The sequence below is a fragment of the Podarcis cretensis genome (assembly GCF_951804945.1).
Source record: "Podarcis cretensis genome assembly, chromosome: 7".
In the NCBI taxonomy this organism is placed as follows: domain Eukaryota; kingdom Metazoa; phylum Chordata; class Lepidosauria; order Squamata; family Lacertidae; genus Podarcis; species Podarcis cretensis.
In genome coordinates this window covers 53,597,976-53,621,730 of record NC_137176.1, presented here as the reverse complement: position 1 = coordinate 53,621,730, position 23,755 = coordinate 53,597,976, and the positions used below count along the sequence as shown (strand labels likewise).

At 41.6% G+C, this 23,755-nt stretch overlaps 1 protein-coding gene across 12 annotated transcripts in view; it reads left to right on the top strand.

The window, feature by feature from the left end:
- The window catches only part of ST18 (ST18 C2H2C-type zinc finger transcription factor), a 195,662-nt gene that overhangs the window by 96,418 nt on the left and 75,489 nt on the right, over window positions 1-23,755 (top strand). For 7 of the 12 annotated variants that reach the window (XR_013840597.1, XR_013840598.1, XR_013840599.1 and 4 more), the window contains one exon: window positions 8,529-8,635. The exons of the other annotated variants lie outside the window; for them this stretch is intronic. Coding sequence is in view for 2 of the 7 variants with exons in the window: in XM_079983348.1 (XP_079839474.1) it covers window positions 8,529-8,635 (107 nt within the window). In the remaining 5 variants the exon portion in view is untranslated. The remainder of the gene's footprint in view (window positions 1-8,528; window positions 8,636-23,755) is intronic. 12 annotated transcript variants of the gene reach the window in all.

Genomic DNA, 23,755 nt, shown 5'->3' with positions numbered 1-23,755 from the left:
CTGACTCCTGCACTAGATGATGAAAGAAGAAGATAGTACTGCCCCTCCTCCTATTTCACGTACAGGAAACTGACTCTACATGTGAAGTTTACTTTGAGACTAGCAAAAGGCTGGCATCCTCCACTGCATCTGAGGCCAACTGGCTAGTTTTAGGGTGATGGAGAAAGGGTGGCATGGTATTCATAGGTCTGATCCTGAAACAGAGGGGAGTGGTCATGGGAAGCTGCCACTGTTGTCCCTTCAATATGTGCCTGGCGTTATTGTCTCCCTTTGATGGCTGGCCTGGCACACAAGGTCTCCCATGGTTTGTGCTAGACCTAAATCTCCTATTTTATGAGGACCCCTACATAACAATGATAGGCTACCGCCCACTTGACATAGGCTTTAGTAAGATGCAAGGAAGCCTAGCGTAGTCTCCAAGCCACACCAGGCATCCTTCCACTTTTCTGAGACCTCTGCACATGGGAGAAATGGGTTGTAGAATCCAACTCAAATGCTGCAAAATCCACCCCAAAATGTTGGGAAAGATGGAATAGATTCAGTTCATTCTATGCACCACTGACACTTTTTGGAAGTTCATAAATATTTGTATGTTAGATTTGGGACTTTAAAATGCTTTCCCATAGCAAGTGAAATCATATGCATATTTTTTAAAAAATATCTATATCTATATATATATATATCTGTACTACTAACAAATTCAGGAGAATAAGTATAATATGTCCGTTGTGTCTTTCTTACCATATACACATTTCCGGTTAAGCTACATTTTTCTGAGTATTTACACTTTTGTACTTTTTTACGTTTTATCTTATGCAAAGTCATAAAGTTGGAATAAAATGTAAAGTTAGCACAAATAATGGTTCGGATTTCTGAACCTGTGTCTGATTGGAACCAATCACAACAGCAGCCTATGGGGCACAAACTCAGTTTTTTAGATGGCATGGAAGGAACTGTCACATATAGGAAGGAACATGCATTGTGGGAATAAGCTCACATAACACAAAAAATGGTTCAGTGTTGGTTAATGATTTCACATTATACATGGGTGTTCCAGAAAGCGGAAGAGAAATACCTCATATGAAATGGTTTTATTTTCCCCAAACAGAATTATTCCTTTATTTGCCCTTCATCCTAAGGCCACAGGGCAGGTTACAACATTAAAGTGCATGAAATTTTTGAATTGCCATGTCTATTGTGATGGTGAAAAAAGGGTCAAACTTCCTTTTCAGAGCCATTACTCGGGTTGTTGTTGTTATTTAGTCATTCAGTTGTGTCCAACTCTTTGTGACCCCATGGACCAGAGCACACCAGGCACTCTTGTCTTCCACTGGTCAAACTCATGCTGGTAGCTTCGATAACACTATCCAACCATCTCGTCCTCTGCCGTCCCCATCTCCTTGTGCCCTCAATCTTTCCCAACATCAGGGTCTTTTCCAGGGAGTCTTGTCTTCTCATGAGGTGGCCAAAGTATTACTCGGGTAGCAGATTGCTAATTTTAAGCTACAACTTTGCAGGTAGCAATAGTAGAAGAAATGGATATTTGAATCTAAAAGCAACCAGCATGTATGCAGATAACAACTCAAGCCACAGCTGATCCACAAGACCCTCCTATGCATGGCTTCTTTGATGGGCACATAGAGAACTTTCAGGGCATGTCAGAGTTGCACTGCTCCCCTATCTCACACCTTTATTTAGATCATTGCTGAACCCATAATGAAATGTGTCGCTTTTTGTTTTCTTTTAAGGATTTTTATAGATATATAGGCAACCCCTCCCCACCAAAACCCCAACAAAATGCAGAATTTAAAGCATACATGCTATATGCCATGCCCCACCCCATAACATGTAAGTGGTAAAGGTTAACTAATATTAACATCTTTCAACTTCCCTCAACAGTATTGCCATCTAAACACCTAAATGTGTGGACTTTTTGAATGCAACTTACTGTGCATTTGGTTAACATGTAGTCATAGGGCAAATCATGCTGGCAGCTATGTTGACACACATTGAAAATTTGCAGTACACATCGGCCCCACTGACTTTATTAGCACAATATTGAAAAGAAGAAGGTGTCCCGTCTAAAGAAGATTGGCAAGTTAAACTAATGGAATACGCTGAAATGGCAAAATTGATGGTGAAATTAAGAGGAAGAGATGATAATGAATTTAAGGAAGAATGGAAGATGTTTATTGCATATATATAGAAGCAATGTACACAGGTTAATACATTAGCAGGGTTTTAAGATTACTTGCAATTTTATTATGAATGGATAATAGGTGATTTAAATACATGCAGTATCTTGATAAAGAACCAATGAAGGGATTAGAAGGAAGTCAATTTGTGTTGTTTTTTTGCATTGTTGTTGTTTTTTATTTTTGGAAAAATCAATAAAATGTTATTAAAAAAGAAAAAAATTGCAGGACACACCAGCAGAGCCCAGCTCTGGATTCTGCTAGTTTGCATCATCAGCTCATATGGGGGATCATGTGAATTGGCCCTATTCTGTGAACCACCCTGAGACCTCTGGGTATAGGGCAGTATATAAATTAAATAAATAATGATGATGTGTCTTCTGCTGGTGTTGAGGATAGGGAAAGGATTGAATTGTGAAGAATCTTTGGCATTATTTTAGACAGGGACCCTTCCCTTGTTATGTTTGAAAGCAATCAGCACACTCATGGCACTTGCTCACATTCCCAAACTGAAAGCTGAATTTATGGTAGACACAAAACTTTTGGAGAGGTGATGTGCATAGGGCCAGCTTCTCAAGTATCACACCTCCCCCCCTCCCGCCCTTAAGATAGATGTGTTCACTGCAATCCTGGCTTTACATCAGGGTGTAAGGATGAAGGATGAATTCCCTTCCTTCTGCACAACCTCCTACAATGGTCCAGAAGCAAAAGTAGACAGAGAAACAAATGTTAGTGCTACCTTTGCACAATAGGCTTGATTGCAGACATCATCAAATATCCTGTGTATCACAGCAAGGAAGAATGATCAGACACATTTTAACCTGGCAAATACACTTGAGGAGGGTGCAAAGTTGGCCTGTTGGGTTTGAGCAGCTTAAATTAGAGACTTGCAACAAGGTAGCAGGACAGGGAAAAATATAATGCAAAAGTGTAGTCAGTTGCCACAGCTCTCTGGAATATATTATCCAAATGGGAAGCTATGGTCGCTGAAAAAGAGCTTGGCTTTGGATACCTCTCCCATACCTATTTATTCACTTGGGATAAGGCAAATTTAAGCTGGTTGGTTTGGGAGTGAGTGCCTGATTTCAGAGCAGTTAAAGGAGTGAGCCCTCTCAGCATGCAAAACAATCTAACTGCCACAGGCATTTGTCTCATAGAAACTTTGGACTCTGAGGTATGAAGAGCCTTTTGTCTTTTGAGGACCACCTTCTCTCCAGGATAATGCACCCTGGCTGTGGGTAGGGTTGAAGCCAGTAGTGGATAAAAGTGTGGGGGTTACCCACTTTTCTCTCTTTTCTGTGAACCTCTTTTGTCTCCCCACACCTTCCTTTACACACAACAGGCTGCAGGAAGTGGGACAGATGTATATTGGTTTTCCTGAGGTTTAAAGTGATACCTTGCAGAGAGCTTTTGAAATGGCCATTGTTCATGGGTTACCAACCCCTGGCCTATACTCTCAGGCCTATAACAGGTCCATAGGCCTAATCCCCTAACCTAAGGATGAAAGTGGATGGGGAAGAAACACAGTTCTACTTGCAAGAGACTGTTTGGCTGTGGCACTCCTGCTGCCACCAGGGCTTCCCTCCCTTTTTTAAAACAAAGGTGCCAGTGGTCACCACAAAATTGTTACAGTAAGTGTCATGCTTTACCCCCAGAAAAAAGCACTGCATATGTTCATTAGAACATGTCCTGGTGAGAGCCTCAAGCATGCAACTGTATCAAGCAATACGGCAATATTTGTAAAACAATCTTCACAATCATGAAATATGGCAAGGGAGCATCCAAAAACATATTCATTTATTCCAGCTCAGATGTTCACATGCTCAATAGGAGACTGGCCAGTTTGCTTGTTTCACTGTACCATAAGCATGACCATACATAAGCTGCAAGATGGGTGGGACAGAACTGCTGTGCTAACTTCCTGGTAGGCAGGTCACTGTTGCCTACTGGGAAGGAAGGGGTGATGTGGTGCAAGCACAACAGCAGGAATGCTGGCTTGTCTCCATCTGCTGCTTCTGTGACCATGAATATAAAACTCACAATAATCTTCCTAGGTCTATTTAATGATGAAAAGAGTGGAGGGCCAATCTGTTTGAAGGCTGATTGAAGGTGCCATGACATTGACTCATTGGTTAATGGAGAAAAGCCCAGTGCAGTATGAAGACCTTAATGTGTTTGAGGGGAAGGTCCACAGTGCAATAGCAGAGCACCCTATTAGTGCCTGGAAACTTCAGGGGGGGGCTGGGAAAAACATCTGCCTGTAATCCCAGAGAACCACTGCTTGACATTATTCAGACAATATTAAACTAAGGTGGACAAGGTATCTGACTTGGTACAACACGTCTTCCTTCATTTCGAAACAATTGTCATCTTTTGAGGCTCACACACGCATAGCCTAAATATGTGAAGGATGTGAAAATAGCTAACAAATACATCAAATATCATTTCAAAAGCTAATCTTCCATCAAAGAGGTGGTTTTTCTTTTATCCGTAAGACTTGCGGGCTGCACTGGTCCATCATCAAGAGCAAAATACTGGAGTCTCTTTGAAATGACTGAGACCTTCAATCAAGATGAAACCCAGCTCATCATGTTGTCTAATGTCAAGGGGTTAGGAAATCCCTACAGCTTCGTGATACTTTCCAGAGCCGTTTTTGCAGCATCGCTGCCTCAGTCAGAAATCTATTGCACTTTGTAGTCAGTCTGCAAAGTTCCACCCGCCCCTGCCCTCTGTGCACTTTCCTAAGTGGATCTCAGCTGTGCTGTCTTAACTCTCGGTCCCTTAGGAAGCAAGAGACAGCAGATGGGGTTAGGGCAGAGGACTGACGCTTCTGACAGTAAACGGCCCGGTTGTTGAGTTGAAGCTGTGAGCGTCAGGAAGCGCCTTGCCCCCTGAGAGCCAACCACTGAAGAAAGTTGAAAATGAGCCTTTTGAGAAATGCTATTTAAAAGTAGTAAAATTTACAATTGTGCAGATGATGTGCTGCTGTGTGGTTATTCGGATGCTAATGAGTTTGACATTGGGGAACTCCAAGGGTTTACAGCTACTCCCTTATGTGATTTAGTGCTTTATTGGCAATCTTTGAGAAAATAAGTGGAAAATGTATTGCTAATAAATATATAACCTGATGGAGCATTAGAGAGGGAGAAAAGGCTGCTAAATTTAAAGATATAGAAAGGGCTTCATTCAGGGATCCTTTGTTTTAGGATAATGTGTTGCAAACAAAAGGACAGAGGCAGGTGCAAAGTGGCTCTTGTACAGAACAAGATTAGTAAATTAAAATCTTATCAGGGCACACAACCTATTTTTTTGAGTAGCATGTCTATTATAAGATTAACATCCTTTTAGTTAGTTGGATCATTTCCCTCCTCTTAGCTGTAATGTTCACTCAGTGCTGTGTGTACTTGCTAAACTTTTCTTTGTTTGACATGTTAGAAATTAGAAGCCTAGGAGCAGTGAGAACCATGCCAAAATTGTGTGTCAAAACAAAATAAAAAAATTCCTTCCAGTAGCACCTTAAAGACCAACTAAGTTAGTTCTTGGTATGAGCTTTCATGTGCATACACACTTCTTATCTGAAGAAGTGTGCATGCACACGAAAGCTCATACCAAGAACTAACTTAGTTGGTCTTTAAGGTGCTACTGGAAGGAATTTTTTTATTTTTTTATTTTGTTTTGACTATGGCAGACCAACACGGCTACCTATCTGTAACTAAAATTGTGTGTGTCTATGTGTAATATCTCAGAAAAGTAGAATTTTTTATTTCAGTGGCTGAAATATAATTTATAAATATGATTGTATCAAACTTGTCAAACTACAAAAAAAGTAAACTCATACCATGATAAATTTGTGCATAAATGTTAAAGTGCAGATCTTTACTGTGAACTGCACTGGCTGCAATGGACTTACCCAAGTCCACTGATTTCAGTAGGTGTACACTGAGTAAATTTGTTGGAAACCACCCTAATTGTTAAGTTCTAGAGTATTATTTCCAGAACACTTCTGAAAATGTTCTAAGCTACCATGTCAAAGGGACAGATAATAGACTATATTCAATCTAGGAAATTGAAAAGAGGTGTTATTGTATTCTGTGGGGGACAGGGCAGAATTGATCTGAAGCAGCCAGGACAAAGGCATTTCCATTTCTGAAAACAAGACAAATTGGTCACAGTCCATCAAGAACTTTTCTTGCACAGTTGAAATGGTCCTATCATGTCCAGTTGAGCTAATAATAATAGTAGTAGTAGTATTTCCAGGACAAGGGAGTGTACCCAAAGTTTATCATTACTAAATAACATTTTTTCAGCTTTCAATATTAAAAGAACAAATTGACACTAATGTAAACTTTCTCAAAGAACTAGATTCAGAGTAATTTCTGAGCACTCATCTTCTGCTGCTGTCTTCTTATTTAGAGAACAGTAAGCAAACTATTCAATATCAAAAACTCTCAGGTTAGCATTGGTGCTGCAGGTAGATACGCAAATGCAAGTTATTCAATTTGATTCCTTAAGTGTTAATGTATATCTTGAGGGATTAACATTAACACTTCTGGCTTCTTTAATTTACGTGACAACTTTAATGTACCAAGTGAGCTTCACTTTATCTGGTGTACTGCATTGATAAGAACATAAGACAAGCCCTGCTGCATCATACTCAAAATCTACACATTCTGTTCTCACAGTGGACAGCCAGGTGCCTAAGGGAAGCCCACAAGGAGGACATGAGCACAAGAGCACTTGTGAATCCCAGCATCTGGTACTCAGAAGCATATTACCCATGATACTGGAGAGAACCATGACTAATAGTCATTGATGACCTTATCCACCATTAATTTATCTAACCCCCTTTTAAAGCCATCTAGCTGGTGGTCTTCCAGTAATGAATCATTATATAAAGCTTATGTAAAAGATGGGGGACTGAATGTTGCAAATAGTTAAGCCAGACATTGATTTAATATGATAACCAAAACAATCCCATGAATCAACTTAAAATGTAGTGACATAAATAGTGACTTATGCTAACTTGACTAAAACCTGACCTCATTCCTTGGGGTGAGGCATACTTGCTGGTCCTATATCTCTAACCAAGAAATCCTTATTTCGCCCCTTAGATGTGCTCCTTCAGCATATTATTCTCTTTTTTAGTGTAAGCATCATCTTCCTTCCTTTCCTCTATAGCTGACTTTGTGTGGAATTTTAGACTGTTAACTCCTTGTGTTCGCCTAACACCATGTTGCTACTCTGTAAAATGCTGCATATATTGATGGTGGTACATTTAATCATCATCATTATATCAGTGTGCCCTTTGTAGCATGAGCATTTAATTTCTAGAAAAAGTCACATTGGGTCTCAAGTCTACATTGACCTATGATTTGGACATTCTTACCTATTAGTTCTGATATGTGCAGACTCCTTGTCATTAATTCAGTGATGAAGGAAATGCACTCTGCGCCTGCTCAGGATATTTCTATTTATTCCAACATCATGCACTTCCTCCTTGTTTAAGCTCTAACACTGAGCCATTGCACAAATGATTAAGCCCTGCCTATAAAGACTCATTGGTGCCCCCTTCCTTTCTCAAACAGGTTCTACTCTGCACAGCGATAGAACTGCTAAAGAACTGTTTAAGTTTTAATTCTATGGAGATGGAGCACTGGACAGTAACTTTGGGCTACTTTATAAGTATCCCTTATCCAAGGTTGTTTCATCCAACCATTGCAATATACTGCAAAAAGAAAGAAAGAGCAGTATTTATTAAATGAGTCATCACAGAATGTCTTTCAAGTCTTACTCTCTAGCACAGGAGTGGACAACCCATTGCCCTCCAGACGTTGCTTTGCTACAGCTCCCATCATCCTTGGTCCCGGTAGCTGGGACTGATGGGAGTTGAGTCCAGCAGCAGCTGTTCCTCTTCTAGCCTCTCCTCTCCTCTGGCTCTCTTATGCAAAATTAAGTACTCTTTTGTAAAATCTATGCATCTTATTTCCAAACATATAATGTAGGTGTCAGTTAAGTAGCAAGTTTCCTTCTTAGTTTTAAACAGAACAATTTAATTCTCCATAACTTAAATTTATAATGCTCACATCTACCATGTGTGCTCAAATGTTAGCATCAGATCCTCAAAATATAAAACTATTTTAAGAGCAGGATTGAATTTTGTATAGGTGCACTTACAATTCTTTTCAAAGTAATGGAAGTTTACCCACTGAAAAGCACAGGGCAGACTCTTCACATGTACGCTGATAACAGGACAGGAGGGGAGTAGAAATTTAGCACACGTTCCTCCTGCTTGGTCTGTGATTTTGCTCATTCATTTTGCATTCTTTCTTACAGAGAATGAATTTTTGGATTATCTGTTAAGTCAAACAAGACATTTTGGTCCGAGAGACGGATTTGGTCATTTGGAATTTGCACATAATTTTGCTCCGAAGCAAGCAAAGGTGGGAGAATGCATTTAGTGTTTAGTTTTGAGTGGAAAGTATGTGATTTCATTTATTGAGCTGCTGTTCCATTTGGAAATCTCATTATGACTTCCAAACTTTGGCTTCATTTAAACTCTTAACAAAATTTGATAGGTCCATGTAGCATCTTCTCAATACAACAGGCCGACGCTTCTGATGCTGTCTCATTCTCAAATGAGCAAGCAGCAACAATATTTTCAGAGCCGTATGTACTCATCAGAATTGAAAATATATTTTAATATGTACCATTTTCATTATAAGAATTTAAAAATAATAATACAGCACAAAACATGCACCAAATGTTGCATGTTTGCAATGTCACACACATTTTGCATGTGTTTAACATGTTTAATGTTTGCAGTGCACATCATGTGCTTGACTGCACATAAACATAGTTTGTTATTTATATTTTAAATGGTTTTCTGTCATAGGCTATTCAAAAACACATTTCATTGTAAAAGGAATCCTTCAGATATTTATTTATTTATTAAAAATTAAGATTTTGTTTCGGCTTGTGCTGTCCAATCTTTTTATGTGGTATAATTTTTTTTTACATATTTGCTCTGAAAATATAAAGCTGGCACCTGCCCCCTCATTTCATAAAGCTGCGACTTTACCCTCTGATGCCTTGGTAAAGCAGACTAATAGAAATCCTTGGCACACATTAGTTACCTAAGGGAATAATAGAACTATTTGCTGTAATCGTTTGGCAAAAGGACATAAACATATGGCTTTGGTTTATATTCAGCACTGCCAGTTGTGCAAAGTTGCATGGATGAGGAACACAACAGCAGTGACAACTCTGAAATCAGAAGTGAGAATCAAAATAAATCATCCTCATTACAGAACCATCCAAGCTTGTCTCTGGTCTAACATTTATTCCGCCGTTATGCATTTTCAAATATTAGACCCCCTTTGAAAAATACTCCTTCAAAAATATACATAGCATTTGGCCATCAGTAATCATGGTGTCCTAGAATGGATTACACGGTATGTAGTCTCAAATTGAATCTGTTTTCAGATTTAGATTTAGTGTTTGGACTTATTTATTTTAGTTTGGGAGGATAGTAACACAGCTGAAGCAGTCAAATTTGCACCATTCATTTTTCGTTTTGGGGAAGCACCAGCAATAATGTTGAAATGGAAAATACTGTGTTTGAAAAAGAAGTTATCAAAATCCAAAAAGCTACACATCACTGAAAAGACCCTTCAATCCAATTTTTACATTTTATACCTGCTGAAGGGTGGGGGAATGAAACATGACTAAAGAATTCATGACGGAGGGGCGGGGAGAGAAGAATACTTAAGATTGTTTCTTGGCAAGTGCTAAAAAATATGTCATGGACCTATTTTGAAGCAATAGTCTGCATTGTTCAACAACTTCCTTTGCATTGTAGATAACAATGTATGATTTCTACTAAGAGAGTGGGGGGGGGTGTTCATATACACTTTTGTTGATTTGGCTTTAGTCTCCTATCCAAACAGTAATATTCATCCTATTTTAAATAGATTTAAAGATTCCATATGCAATTTTGTTGATTTGGCTTCAGTCTTCCCTCTAGGCAACAATTTCCTTTTGATCTACATTGTATAAATTGCAAGTGAATTGACATCTTGTTTGTAACCAAGGCATACATATACAAGTGACCATTGTTATTCATAATAACCCAGTAAATTTTATGCCGATTTACAACCTGATCCCTGGCAGCAGAACTTTTCTCCATTTCCAGCACCACATGATCTTGCCCTGGACACATAATAAACATTTAGGACTTAGCTTTTGAACTACTCTCTTTTCAATCTAATGAGTTGTGCTTGGTAGCTACTGCCCAGCTCTACGACTTTCTTTCAAAGTCGAAAAAGGTATTGATCACTCACAGTCTGTAGTATCAAGTGGTGACTTGCAAGCATGAGGTCATTTATTGATTTGCTTCAGCATTTTGGATTCATTGTAATGTTTATATTTCACATATTAGTGATTTGCAGTGCTCCTGAACAGTTTTTATCTGAATACTCCAATCAATTTACAAATACTAATAAATCATCCTTTCAGCGGTACCAGTTTGAGACTTAGTCTCTTCTTTTTAATTTTTTCTCTTCATCTCTTTTTTGCTGAGGTGAATGAGCCATCACATTAACCACCACAGATAAAATGTTTGCATCACCACATGTTAGCTCAAACCCAAACCTTTTCAACGGGGGCATTGGACTGATGGCCAAACTAGATGACACACTAAATATGTAATCATATTTGAATATCATTTTTAATATCTATAAAAAGTGATGGCTCCAGTCCTGATCATGGTCATGGTACAACATAAGAACCAACTTTTTATCCCATGGCATTTCTCCCTTCAGCTGTTATTTGCCAAGGAAGGGGAAATGATATGAATACAAATGGTGCTTCAATTGAGCTGATTTTCAGTGGGAAACAGTATGGGAAAGGGTTAATCATTCTGATCTGGATCCTGATCTGGTTTAACACGTTCCACTGATATTTTTTGTGATTATTATTTTTTAAATAAAGGGAGTAAGGTACACAAATACAGTCACACATTTAAATTGCAATATTATAAACACACACATTTATCCGATACGAAGCTCCAATGACATGAATGAAATTTACATCTGTGTAAGACATTATTAGGATTGCCTTTTAATATTTTATGTAGTTGGCCTTTGAGTTATTGGGTGTTGGCTCATACAACTAGCATCTTCTGGGTGATGGTTTCTGAGGCTGCAACTGGGTACCTGTAGACTCAGGAGTGGGCTGGGATGACATAAGGAACTGAAGACATGAACTATTATCTCCATGTATCTGGCTCCAACACCTTGTGAGGTAGTAGCAACTCTTTTCTTAAGACTGCCATGATCATATAAAACATGGGAGCTGCTCCCAGAGGCATTATGTGAGAAGCACATGCTGAAGGAACTTTGTCCCAAGTGTTGAGTAATCTAGAAGTAAGGCATCAATAGATCTTCATATGTATGCAGACCATTTCTGGATATATTTTGAAAGTGATAGAAGGCCACTTTACTCAGGAAAGCACTTCATTGCTGAGGAAAAGCAGAGGATTTTTAGTAGCTATCTTTATACATATAAAATAACCTAACATGTAGTGTGGAGGCTCTTAGTTATACAAGGGCCATACTGCATGTTAAGTAGGAGTTGTGCATTTGGAGCTTCTGATGAAAGTTTAGCTTGCAAGTTTCTCCTTCCGTAGCTTCTTGAAAAATCTAGACTGGTGTTGTGGTTTTGGCAAAGGGTTGGACTCCTATGCCTATGTTATGATCTTCAATCCAAACTAGGTCAGATGATAGCTGTCTTTATTTTATTTTTAAAATTACACTGGGATCACCCACCAAGAGCTCCAGCACAGCACATACCTTTGTGTTTTGCAATGCAATTGTTTACATGTCTACTCAGAACTTCCATTGACTTCAGTTGGACATACTACAGAACTGCAGCCTTGATTATGTAGGCTAAAATTAAGACAAGCAGACAGGTCATATTAGGTTCAAGCTATTAGAACTACTGTATAAAGTTCAGTGGTACCAAAATTGTGCCTACCCAGTGATATCGGCTTAAACTGCTGTCGGCAAGGCAGATCCATTTGTATTTCTCTCTCTCTCTCTCTGTCTGATATTGTCCATTAAGAAAAGATGAATATTTTTAATGGGAGAGCCACAATGCACACTTTTTTTGGGGGGGGGGGACCTTAACTGTACATAATCTTTTTGCATTTCACTCCAGAATGATATGAAGGCTCTTCCCAGAAACCCAGGGCAAAGCATAATATTTTTATTTTAAGATGTCATAAAACACTACCTGTCATCAGCGAATATAAAAGCTCTTTGAAGGCCTTATTAAAATGAAAATCATTAGTGTCAAATGAACTCTAATGCTCCATTGTGTGAACACATACTTAGAGGAAGTCTTGATTAAATCATAATATATATTTTATGTCTGTTTGCAAAATACGCATCCCAGTAAGTATTCTTAATATGGCAGCCTTTACTTAGAAATTGGGAATAATGTTGTAAACTCTACATAAAAATAATTAACATTCATATTAATATATAAACTCTAGTGCTGTTATATCTCTTAAACCTGAACAATAAAATAAAACAATTTTCCCTGCAGTGGTATTCATCAAATTTTAGGTTTGTTTTTCTAATGAACAGAAAAGCTTCTTGTAATAGGTGGAGACTGTACTGTAAAAGTAAAAACAACATGTATCTGATGAAGTAGCTCTTCTGCAAAAAACAATGTGACAATAAATCTGACTCCTTGTTTTTGATGCAACAGGCTAACTTGGCTACTCCTCCAGGAGTAGTGGGGTCTTTAGCATATGCGCTGTCGAAGTGCAAAGATCTGCCCAGCGCCCCATTGTGAATGACAAGTGCCGCCACTGGCACGACGTGTCTTTGGTAAATGAGCGCACAAAGTCAAAAGTCCTTTAGTGAAACAGTAGGTATACATTTTGGTAATACCTAGGTATAGTGGTACCTCGGGTTACAGACATTTCAGCTTACAGATGCTTCAGGTTACAGACTCCCGTAACCCAGAAATATTACCTCGGGTTAAGAACTTTGCTTCAGGATGAGAACAAAAATCGTTGCAGCGGCAGCAGCAGGAGGCCCCATTAGCTAAAGTAGTACCTCATGTTAAGAACAGTTTCAGGTTAAGAACGGACCTTCAGAATGAATTAAGTTCTTAACCTGAGGTACCACTGTATATATGTATTTTATTTTTCTAGCTTGATCAACATTATTTATTATTTCATAACAGGTAGATAGTTAAGAGCTTAGGTAGCTTCAGCGGCGGGCGGTGGGCGCCTCCAGAATTCAGTGCCCGAGTGCCCCGCACCCCTTGCATCCCCAGGTAAAGACGGCCCTGTCCAGGAGTCATGTAAGCTTGGATTTTTGTCTTCTTTTTCTGCACAATGTTAGTGAAACATATTACTTTCTTCTATTTCTTCTAATTCTTCTATTTCTACTGGAGAGAGTTGTTTTTCCTATTCAGAATTTAGCACAGAACACTTTAAACTTGTGGTGCGCATGACATGACATATCTTACTGAACTTATTTCACCTCCGCCACACTTTCCTCTTATGCATAACTTCCCAGAATAGAAGTTTTCAACCTGCTTTGTGAGCCCAGACGCAGTGAGCCAGGGACTATTGGGGGGAGCAGCAAGAATCTTTCTTAAATTTGATGAGCATATGGGGACGGCTGGCATGCAAGTTGGTGATGTGGGGCTTGGTGATTGGGGATGATCCCACTTTCTCCTCCACACTTGAAGGGTATTCATCTGGTCACTTTTGTGGCGCCATGTACCACTCCAGGGAGCAGTGGAAGAAATAGTAGATGGGATTCTGGACATTTTACCAGTGTGGCATTTTGACCATTATGGAGATGGCTGCATCACTGCAGCATTTGCTCATAGTCCTTGCTAAGCTGGTAAACCAGCTTGGACTGTACCACTTCAAACTGGAGATAGAGCTCACCTCACTGCCTCTATACAATACACACAAACACGCATGAAGAAACTAATACCTGCATATAGAAAAGTACATTTGAGGAGATGACTAGGCTAGAAAACTAGGCCTAAACCTGTTCCTTGATGCAGTAAGCAAAGAAACAGTGCCTGGTTTAAACTGGAATAATAAAGGAGGTCTGCAAAGAGGAGATGGTTGTCTCATTGACCCTCCCATATGTTGACTGAACACATGCATGATTGCCTTCTCCTGTCCATGCTATTTAAGGGATGCCCACCTCACTGAAGTTCCATAGTAGTCCCACTGAGGCCGCAACAAATGGTCCAGGCACTGCAGCATAAATTAGGTACAAATAATGAAACTTCCCATTAAACATGGGCCTTATTTGGGAAAATATCCTGTAGCGACATAAGCATATTGTGAGAGGCTGACTACTCTTTATTTCCAATAATTTCAGTACGACATAAAGTTCACCCAAAGAGTCATGGTAAGTTGATTCTTTTCTATGTACTAGTAGTACATGTTCTGCAAATATGTAGAATTAAGAATTAAAGCAATGGGACGAAATAGTTATCTATTAATTGTCATGGATTGCGAGAGGATGCTGGATATAGCAGAGCATTGGGCTGTTGGGTCATGATGACATCTAGCTATGCCATATTTATTGCTACTGACGTAAACCAGTCTGCCTTGAATTAAATGCAAAATGATATATCCTTTGAACATAAAAATAAAAGATTCTTCCCAGAGTTGATGATGAAAAGTTGTTGTGCCACCCACATTCTAACCGCCCTACCTGGAAGTGTGGCTTATTTCACAACAACTTCCTTTTTAGGAAGGTGTATGGTAATATAAAGTAACTGAAGTTAAGTCATATGAAGGAAATTTAGGCTTCAGAACTGTAGACATTTCCCTGGAAGTAAGTCCCATTGAACTCCAGGGGACTAATTTCTGAGGAGACCAAGTATAAGATTGCACCAGTCTCTATCAAAGGCAGTAGGAATAATCCCTCTTAAATGAATCCCACTTAAATGAATGAAAACTGCACAGTTGTTGTACTATGTGGATTACACCCAGTTTCCTGAGAAATAAAGCTCCCCCCTCTTTTTTTTAGTTGTGTGTGAGTGGACTGTTTTATATGCAACAGACGCCCTCAGCCCATGATGATGGGTTTACAGTGCTATGCTCATCATACTAAACAGGCCTTAGCCAGTTTAATCTTAATCTGTTTAAACATCTGTCATAAATTCAAATGATTTTCCTAAAGAAAGAAAATCAATAGAAAGAATCACCTATATTGATTTGGCTGCTGGTTTTCATCCATTGTGTGGTTTTTAAATATTCATGACAAAATAAAACCCCAAGTAACTGCTGCTTAAAAAGAGGCAGCCCCCCTTTTTTTGTTACACAGTTAAAAGAGAAATGTAGTGATTGGTGCGGTATTTATTATGAAATGATGACAAAGGAGTACCAGTGGTTTTAAACAGTTTTAGCTTACAGGAGCGGCTGTTAATTTTGTCAGCAGAGTTGCAGGTGAAATAATGCACATTGGATAAATAGTCTGTATTGGTTTAACTGAACATAATATATAGTGTGTTCTGGAGTTGTTTGTCTCAATAGACTATAGTAATCAAAAGTAATGAACCTATTATGTGCAGGACCTTGGAGAGCATAGAATGGCAGTAAAAGTGTGGCACATAAAAGGTTTATTAAAGGAAATTAAAGTCCATCATTGCCACACCTGCTCCCCTATTATAAGTCTATGGCAGGTCAGTGCCTTCAATCACTACTCAGCATCAGAGAACAGAGCTACGTTTCCCCATTACCATTGCAGTCACATTACAACCAACCCTGTATTAGGCTTGAATGGCAGCAAGCAACCATGGGCAAGTTTTCATTTCTTATCAAACAGACACCTTATTTTTAATCGCTGTTTTGCGAACCATTAGCTATAAATCGAGCAGATGAAAATATGACATTCAGTTTCTGGAAATTGCAAATATAGTATAGTATATTTCTAGTTTCTGATTGCATGAGACAAACACAGCAGCAACAGAGTTATTCAAGTATTTGCATAACATTTTCAAAAATCTGTTCAAGCATTTGACTGCTTGTTTATTCCTGTAAAGAGCTATTTGGGTCATATGTCATGTACCATATGTTCTGTGTCTCATGTAGCCCTCTGTAATAATTAGCAGGGGAAAAATAGAGAGGCACACAAATGTTGTTTCATCTTCAGCTAGTTAACTCGGCCCCCTTTATTCTTCCTCACAATCTTGAAGAGGAATGTATCCCCTTGTTTCATGCGGACTTTAACCATAAATCTCAACATTATGTAGTTGTATCCTTTTGTATATGATGGAGGAAAATACTTTCACTAAACAAAAACCAGTTTGGTAAACAGGGAACAAATGTCATGAGCAAACTCCATCCATATCCATGTTCAGCAGATACTTAGAAGCCCCGTTTGCACTTCAGACAGCCACTGCTTTTCTACGCAAATAGAAAGGATGCAGAGAAGCTGCTGGGTAAATGTGAAAAACTGGTGCACATGCTAACAGTATAATTTAGATAAATTTGCATTTGCAGAGATTATCATTTACCCAACTGTTTTTAGATGATGAGGTGAGTGATTGAAATTTGAGGCCTACTGTACACATCACCCTCACCATATGGCACATCCATGCAATGTGAAACCACACGATGAATCGTGCTACACATTATTGCAGTGACATAGAAGAGACCCAATGTAGGAGCAGCTTCAGTCTGGATCCCTGTGATCACTAAAAGGTTCTCAGAGGTTTTGTCTTCTGAACAAATTGTGAGGTCATTGTGCAGTTGTTTCATCATATGCCTAGAATCAGATTTTAAAAAAATAAATAAATAGTACGGCCTTATTTTACCAGACCACTGCTCAACTCATTAGTATTGGGTTCATGTATCAGAGGGACTTGTTCCTTTGGGATCCCTCACAGACCCATTCCTGGGTTCTGCTTCTTTTTCTGCACACACTATCTCTTCCTGATCCACAGTCCCATGAATATGCTGATGACACCTGACCTTACTCTTTAACCCAGAACTTTGCCTCCAATAGACACTCCTGCATCTCCAACTCCCTAGCTGTTGTTTCCACCTGGATATCCAGTTCAACACCAGGTAATATGTCGAAAACCAAACTTCTCCTCTTCTCTAGCAGACTTTCCAATTCTCATATAATCTGTATATCCAGTGACCACCCACCACACTGAGCAGGCCCAAATGTTGGTTGACCTTACTGGAATACAGTCATGCTAATATCATGGAAAGAAACATTTGGACACAGTACTTCATTGGTTGTTCATGTTATCATATGCTGCCACTATATATATAGCAACATTAGAAGAAGAAGTGTTTAGATTTGATATCTCAAAGCGGCTAACAATCTCCTTTCCCTTCCTCCCCCACAACAAACACTCTGTGAGGTGAGTGGGGCTGAGAGACTTCAGAGAAGTGTGACTAGCCCAAGGTCACCCAGCAGCTGCATGTGGAGGAGCAGGGAATCGAACCCGGTTCACCAGATTACGAGTCCACTGCTCTTAACCACTACACCACGAATCTTAGAACTGTAGAGTTGGAAGGGATCCTGAGGGCCATCTAGTCCTGCAATGCAAGGACTCAAGCCACCCTGAGCCCAGTTTCAGCCAAGAAGGGTGGGATACAAATAAAAGTTGTTGTTGTTGTTGTTGTTGTTGTTGTTGTTGTTATTATTATTATTATTATCATCAAATGAAGGAGATTCCACCACCTTCTGTTCCACTGTTGAACACCTCTTACTGTCTGAAAGTTTTTCCTGATGTTTAGTCAGAATCTTTCTTGTAACTTGAAGGCATTGGTTCGAATCCTACCCCCCAGGACAGGAGAAAACAAGCTCATTCCATCTTCCATGTAACAGCCCTTTAGATATTTGAAGATGGCTATCGTATCTCCTCTCAGTCTCCTCTTTTCCAGGCTAAACATACCCAACTCCCTCAACTGTTTCTCATAAGGCTTGGTTTCCAGACTCGTTATCATCTTGGTTACCCTCCTTTGCACATGTTCCATGTGTAGCTACTTCATAATATTGTTGTGCACCTTCCATATAAGATTGTAGGGAGAAGTTACAGTGAAACTACTCACTTTGGTTTGGTGAGATCACTGAAAAACACGGTGTAGAATTGTAGAAATATTGAGTTTATTACAAATATACTAGCTGAGTGGAAACAAAAGGCATAGCAATCCTCCAAAGAAGAAATCCATTGTTCCACATCAAATCCCCAGAGAGGCAGCCTCCCCCAAGTTCTTTCTAGTGCTCAAAACTATCTTTCCACCTGTTTCAGTTTGTCTTAAGGCACATGAGGACACCAGCTTGCTGACATAAGGTAGACCTGGATCTGGTCAGTGCCTGGGAACCAAATGTATACTTCCTTGGCTCCCTTGGCAGGATATAAATGTAGGAAAACATGCTTCTTTTCTTCGCACAGAAATTGAGATTACATCATCCTTGGCTGAAGCAGGGAGAGAGGTGTCACCTTTCCCCTTAGGAACTCTCAAGGAGGATCCAGCTGCTTCCTGGGTTTTTGAGAAAAACATACACCAGCCATTTCAGTCCATTAGCTCAGCCACTTGACAGACTAAGGATCTAGCTGGCATATTTAGCTCTTGATCATTGAAGAACTTTCAATTATCTTTCTGCCCCAACTTTTTCATTTCCAAAACCCAGACTCCTTCACAGCAATCAGAGGTAGTGATGCCACCACAATAGTAGTAGTAGTAGTAGTAGTAGTAGTACTCTGCCAATTTATAATAATAATAATAATAATAATAATAATAATAATAATAATTTATTATTTATACCCCGCCCATCTGGCTGGGCCTCCCCAGCCACTCTGGGCGGCTTCCAAAAGAATATTAAAATACTATGATACATCAAACATTAAAAGCATCCCTGAACAGGGCTGCCTTCAGATGTCTTCTAAAAGTCTGGTAGTTGTTGTTCTCTTTGACATCTGGTGGGAGGGCATTCCACAAGGAGGGCGCCACTACCGAAAAGGCCCTCTGCCTGGTTCCCTGTAACTTGGCTTCTCGCAGTGAGGGAACCGCCAGAAGGCCCTTGGTGCTGGACCTCAGAGTCCGGGTAGAACGATGGGGGTGGAGACGCTCCTTCAGGTATACTGGACCGAGGCCGTTTAGGCTTTAAAGGTCAGCACCAACACTTTGAATTGTGCTCGGAAACGTACTGGGAGCCAATGTAGGTCTTTCAAGACCGGTGTTATATGGTCTCGGTGGCCGCTCCCTGTCACCAGTCTGGCTGCTGCGTTCTGGATTAGTTGTAGTTTCCGGGTCACCTTCAAAGGTAGCCCCACGTAGAGTGCATTGCAGTAATCCAAGCGGGAGATAACCAGAGCATGCACCACTCTGGCGAGGCAGTCCACAGGCAGATAGGGTCTCAGCCTGCGTACCAGATGGAGCTGGTACACAGCTGCCCTGGACACGGATTTAACCTATGCCTCCATGGACAGCTGTGAGTCCAAAATGACTCCCAGGCTGCGCACCTGGTCCTTCAGGGGCACAGTTACCCCATTCAGGACCAGGGAGTCCTCCACACCTGCCCGCCTCCTGTCCCCCAGAAACAGTACTTCTGTCTTGTCAGGATTCAATCTCAATCTGTTAGCCGCCATCCATCCTCCAACCGCCTCCAGACACTCACACAGGACCTTCACCGCCTTCACTGGTTCTGATTTGAAAGAGAGGTAGAGCTGGGTATCATCCGCATACTGATGAACACCCAGCCCAAACCCCCTGATGATCTCTCCCAGCGGCTGCATGTAAATGTTGAAAAGCATGGGGGAGAGGACAGAACCCTGAGGCACCCCACAAGTGAGAGCCCAGGGGTCTGAACACTCATCCCCCACCACCACTTTCTGAACACGGCCCAGGAGGAAGGAGCGGAACCACTGTAGGACAGTGCCCCCAGCTCCCAGCCCCTCAAGACAGTCCAGAAGGATGTCATGGTCGATGGTATCAAACGCCGCTGAGAGATCCAGCAGAACTAGGAAACAGCTCTCACCTTTGTCCCTAGCCCGCCGGAGATCATCAACCAGTGCGACCAAGGCAGTTTCAGTCCCATGATGAGACCTGAATCCCGACTGGAAGGGATCCAAATGGTCCGCTTCTTCCAGGCGTGCCTGGAGTTGTTCGGCAACCGCTCGCTCAATCACCTTGCCCAAGAATGGAAGATTTGAGACTGGGCGATAGCTGGCCATCGTGGCCGCATCTAAAGATGGTTTTTTAAGAAGTGGTTTGATAACCGCCTCTTTCAGCGGGTCTGGGAAGGCTCCCTCACGGAGGGAAGCATTCACCACCCCACGAAGCCCATCGCCCAGTCCTTCCCGGCTAGCTTTTATAAGCCAGGATGGGCAAGGATCAAGGAGACAGGTGGTTGGTTTCACTCGTCCAAGCAGCCTGTCCACATCCTCGGAGGTAACAGATTGGAATTGATCCCATGCAATTTGACTAGACAGGACTCTAGCACTCTCCCGCCCCGGCCCTGCTCCCACGGTGGCGTCTACCTCTTCCCGAATCTGAGCGACTTTATCTGCAAAAAACTTTGCAAAATCATTGCAGGAGATCATGTGGCCCGTACTGGGCCCTGATGTAGCAGGTGGTTCCGCTAAATTGCGGACCACCTGAAAAAGTCTCCTGCTGCTGTTTTCTGCAGATGCAATAGAGGCGGTGAAGAAAGTCTTCTTCGCCGTCGCTACCGCCACTTGGTAGGCTCGACATTGAGCTCTAACCTGTGTCCGGTCAGCTTCAGAATGAGTTATCCGCCACCGGCGCTCTAGCCGTCTCAACGATTGTTTCATTGCCCTCAGATCCGTGGAAAACCACGGGGCTCTCCGGGCTCCATGCAATCGGAGAGGGCGCTTCGGAGCCAAACAGTCAATAGCCCTGGTTAACTCCACATTCCAGCGGGCCACCAGGGAATCAGCTGAAAGGCCATCAACATGGGATAAAGCATCCCCTACCACTCTCTGGAAACCATTTGGATCCATTAAGTGGCGGGGGCGGACCATCCGAATCGGTCCCACCTCCCTGCAGAGGGGAAGGGTCACGTAGAAGTCCAGTTGCACCAGGAAGTGATCTGACCATGGCACTTCTTTTGTTTCACTTTTAGTTAGTGTCAGGTCACCAACATCCGTAGAGGTAAACACCAGGTCCAAGGCATGTCCGCGGCTATGGGTTGGGCCAAACTTATTCAGGGACAGCCCCATGGAGGCCATGCTTTCCATGAAGTCCCGAGCGGCCCCTTGTAAGGTCGTGTCGGCATGGATATTAAAATCCCCTAGGACAACCAAACTAGGTGTCTCCAGGAGAACATCCGCCACGACCATTTGGCTGGGTTGCCCAAGCTATTCTGGGCAGCTTCCAGCAGATACAAAAACATAATAAAAGGTCAAATATTAAAAACTTCCTGATATAGGGCTGCCTTCAGATGCCTTCTGAAAGTTGTGTAGTTCCTTATCTCCTTGACATATGATGGGAAGGCATTCCACAATGTGAAATATCCCTTAGTGGGCTGTGTAACTGTGTTATGATCTAGAGCACAGGTGTCAAACACAAGGTCCGCGGGCCAAATCCGGCCCGCCAGACCTCGTCATGTGGCCCATGTAGTCTGGTCTCTATATATCTGTGAGGGAAGCTTGGGCTGCGACGCACGCACAGGGTGCCTTGGGTCCCTTCTGTGCAGGCGCAGGCGCAGGCCTCCCCCTCCTCCAGCTACCTAGCCGAGACTTATTTGACACGGCAAGGGCGGGGTTGGATATGGGAGGCCGCTGCTGCTGCTCTCAACTTCTTTTCGGGCTCGCTGGGGTGAAATAAGTCCCGGCGGGAGCGCAGCGCACCTGCACAAGGTGGAACACGGAGAAGGGCAGAGCCAGCTTCACGCGCGTTGGAGAGAGGGAGACCAAGAGCACGCCCTGTGAATACTCGGGGCGGCGTGCTTTTGCTTTTCTTTTCTTTATTTATTTCTTTAGGTGGGTTTCCACGCTGCCCAATGAACAGCATCCTCCGCCTCTGGGGATTCGTGATTCAAAAGCAAATTCGATACGCAAGTGCATGTTTTGTAAATAACGTCAGGCGTGGCTTCCGCAGGGTGCGCGTTGCAAAAATTTATATATGGAAAAAAAGCTGATAAGGAATTGGTTTATTTTTTAGGGTATTTACACATCATGCAATTTCCCCCTCAATGTTATTACAGGGTCCGGCCATCAGTTCCCGCCCTCCTCAAAGGTTTAGGGTAGGTAGCAAAGGGGGGGAAATCCAAACAAATGCTCGATTAAAATTTGGGGAATGAGAAAAATTAAAACCTGCACATCTTGTGTAACTTAAACACCAAGCCAAACAGGAAACAATTTTTATATTCATATATGTATTCAAATGAAATCAAGGTGTAGTGTTCCATGAGCCAGAAGCTCTGCATTACTTAATCCAGCTGTTAAAGGTGTCATGGGCTTTGAAGACACTTGAACTCGAACCGGCCCTTTGAGGGTGACCAAACTGCTGATGCGGCCCCCGATGAATTTGTGTTTGACTCCCCTGATCTAGAGCAAAATAGCTGTTTGTGGCTCTTTGGTTTCTGCTGTTGGATTTTTAGAACAAAAGATTAATCTAGAGTAGCCAATTCTGTTCCTGCCAGCTACATAAAGCATCTGGGAGCATTGTTGTGGCCAGCCCAGGATGTGGGTGAGGGAACCAAGCTGCTCTGTCTGCAAATGCACGCACATTGACACTGGTATCTAGCATGTGGTCACAGGCTTTCTATTCCATGACTATGTCCCCTGAGGTCCTATTTGGCTGTTTTCTTTTCTTTTTTAATCCAGACACTGAGGTCCAGCTCCGAGGGCCTTCCAGCGGTTCCCTCACTACAAGAAGTGAAGTTACAAGGAACTAGGCAGAGGGCCTTCTCAATAGTGGCGCCCGCCCTGTGGAATGCTTTCCCATCAGATGTCAAAGAAATAAATAACTATATGGGATTTAGAAGACATCTGAAGGCAGCCCTGTTTAGGGAAGTTTTCAATGACTGATGTTTTAATGTATTTTTAATCTTTTGTTGGAAGCCACTCAGAGTGGCTGGGGAAACCCAGCCAGATGGGTGGGGTAGAAATAATAATAATAATAATAATAATAATAATGATGATGATGATGATGATGATGATGATGATTTTTATTAATATTTTACCATAATGCAATAAAATTATGGCTGTTTTCTTGCATCCAACCAGCCTACTCTCTGTTTCAGGGCTGCCCAGGGCTGGATCTAGACACATCACAAAAGCAATTCAGTTAAAGGCATTGTAAACTTCATGGAGGGAAATCCCATTGGCAAAAGATGGGACTCCACAGCACCATCTGGTATCACAGTGTTCTATACAGTGGTACCTCTGGATACGAATGGGATCCGTTCCGGATCCCCGTTTGCATCCTGAAGCGAATGTAACCCGCGCCTGCACGCCTGCACGTGCACGGGTTGCAATTCGCCGCTTCCATGCATGCGCGTGATGTCATTTTGAAAGCGCTCAAC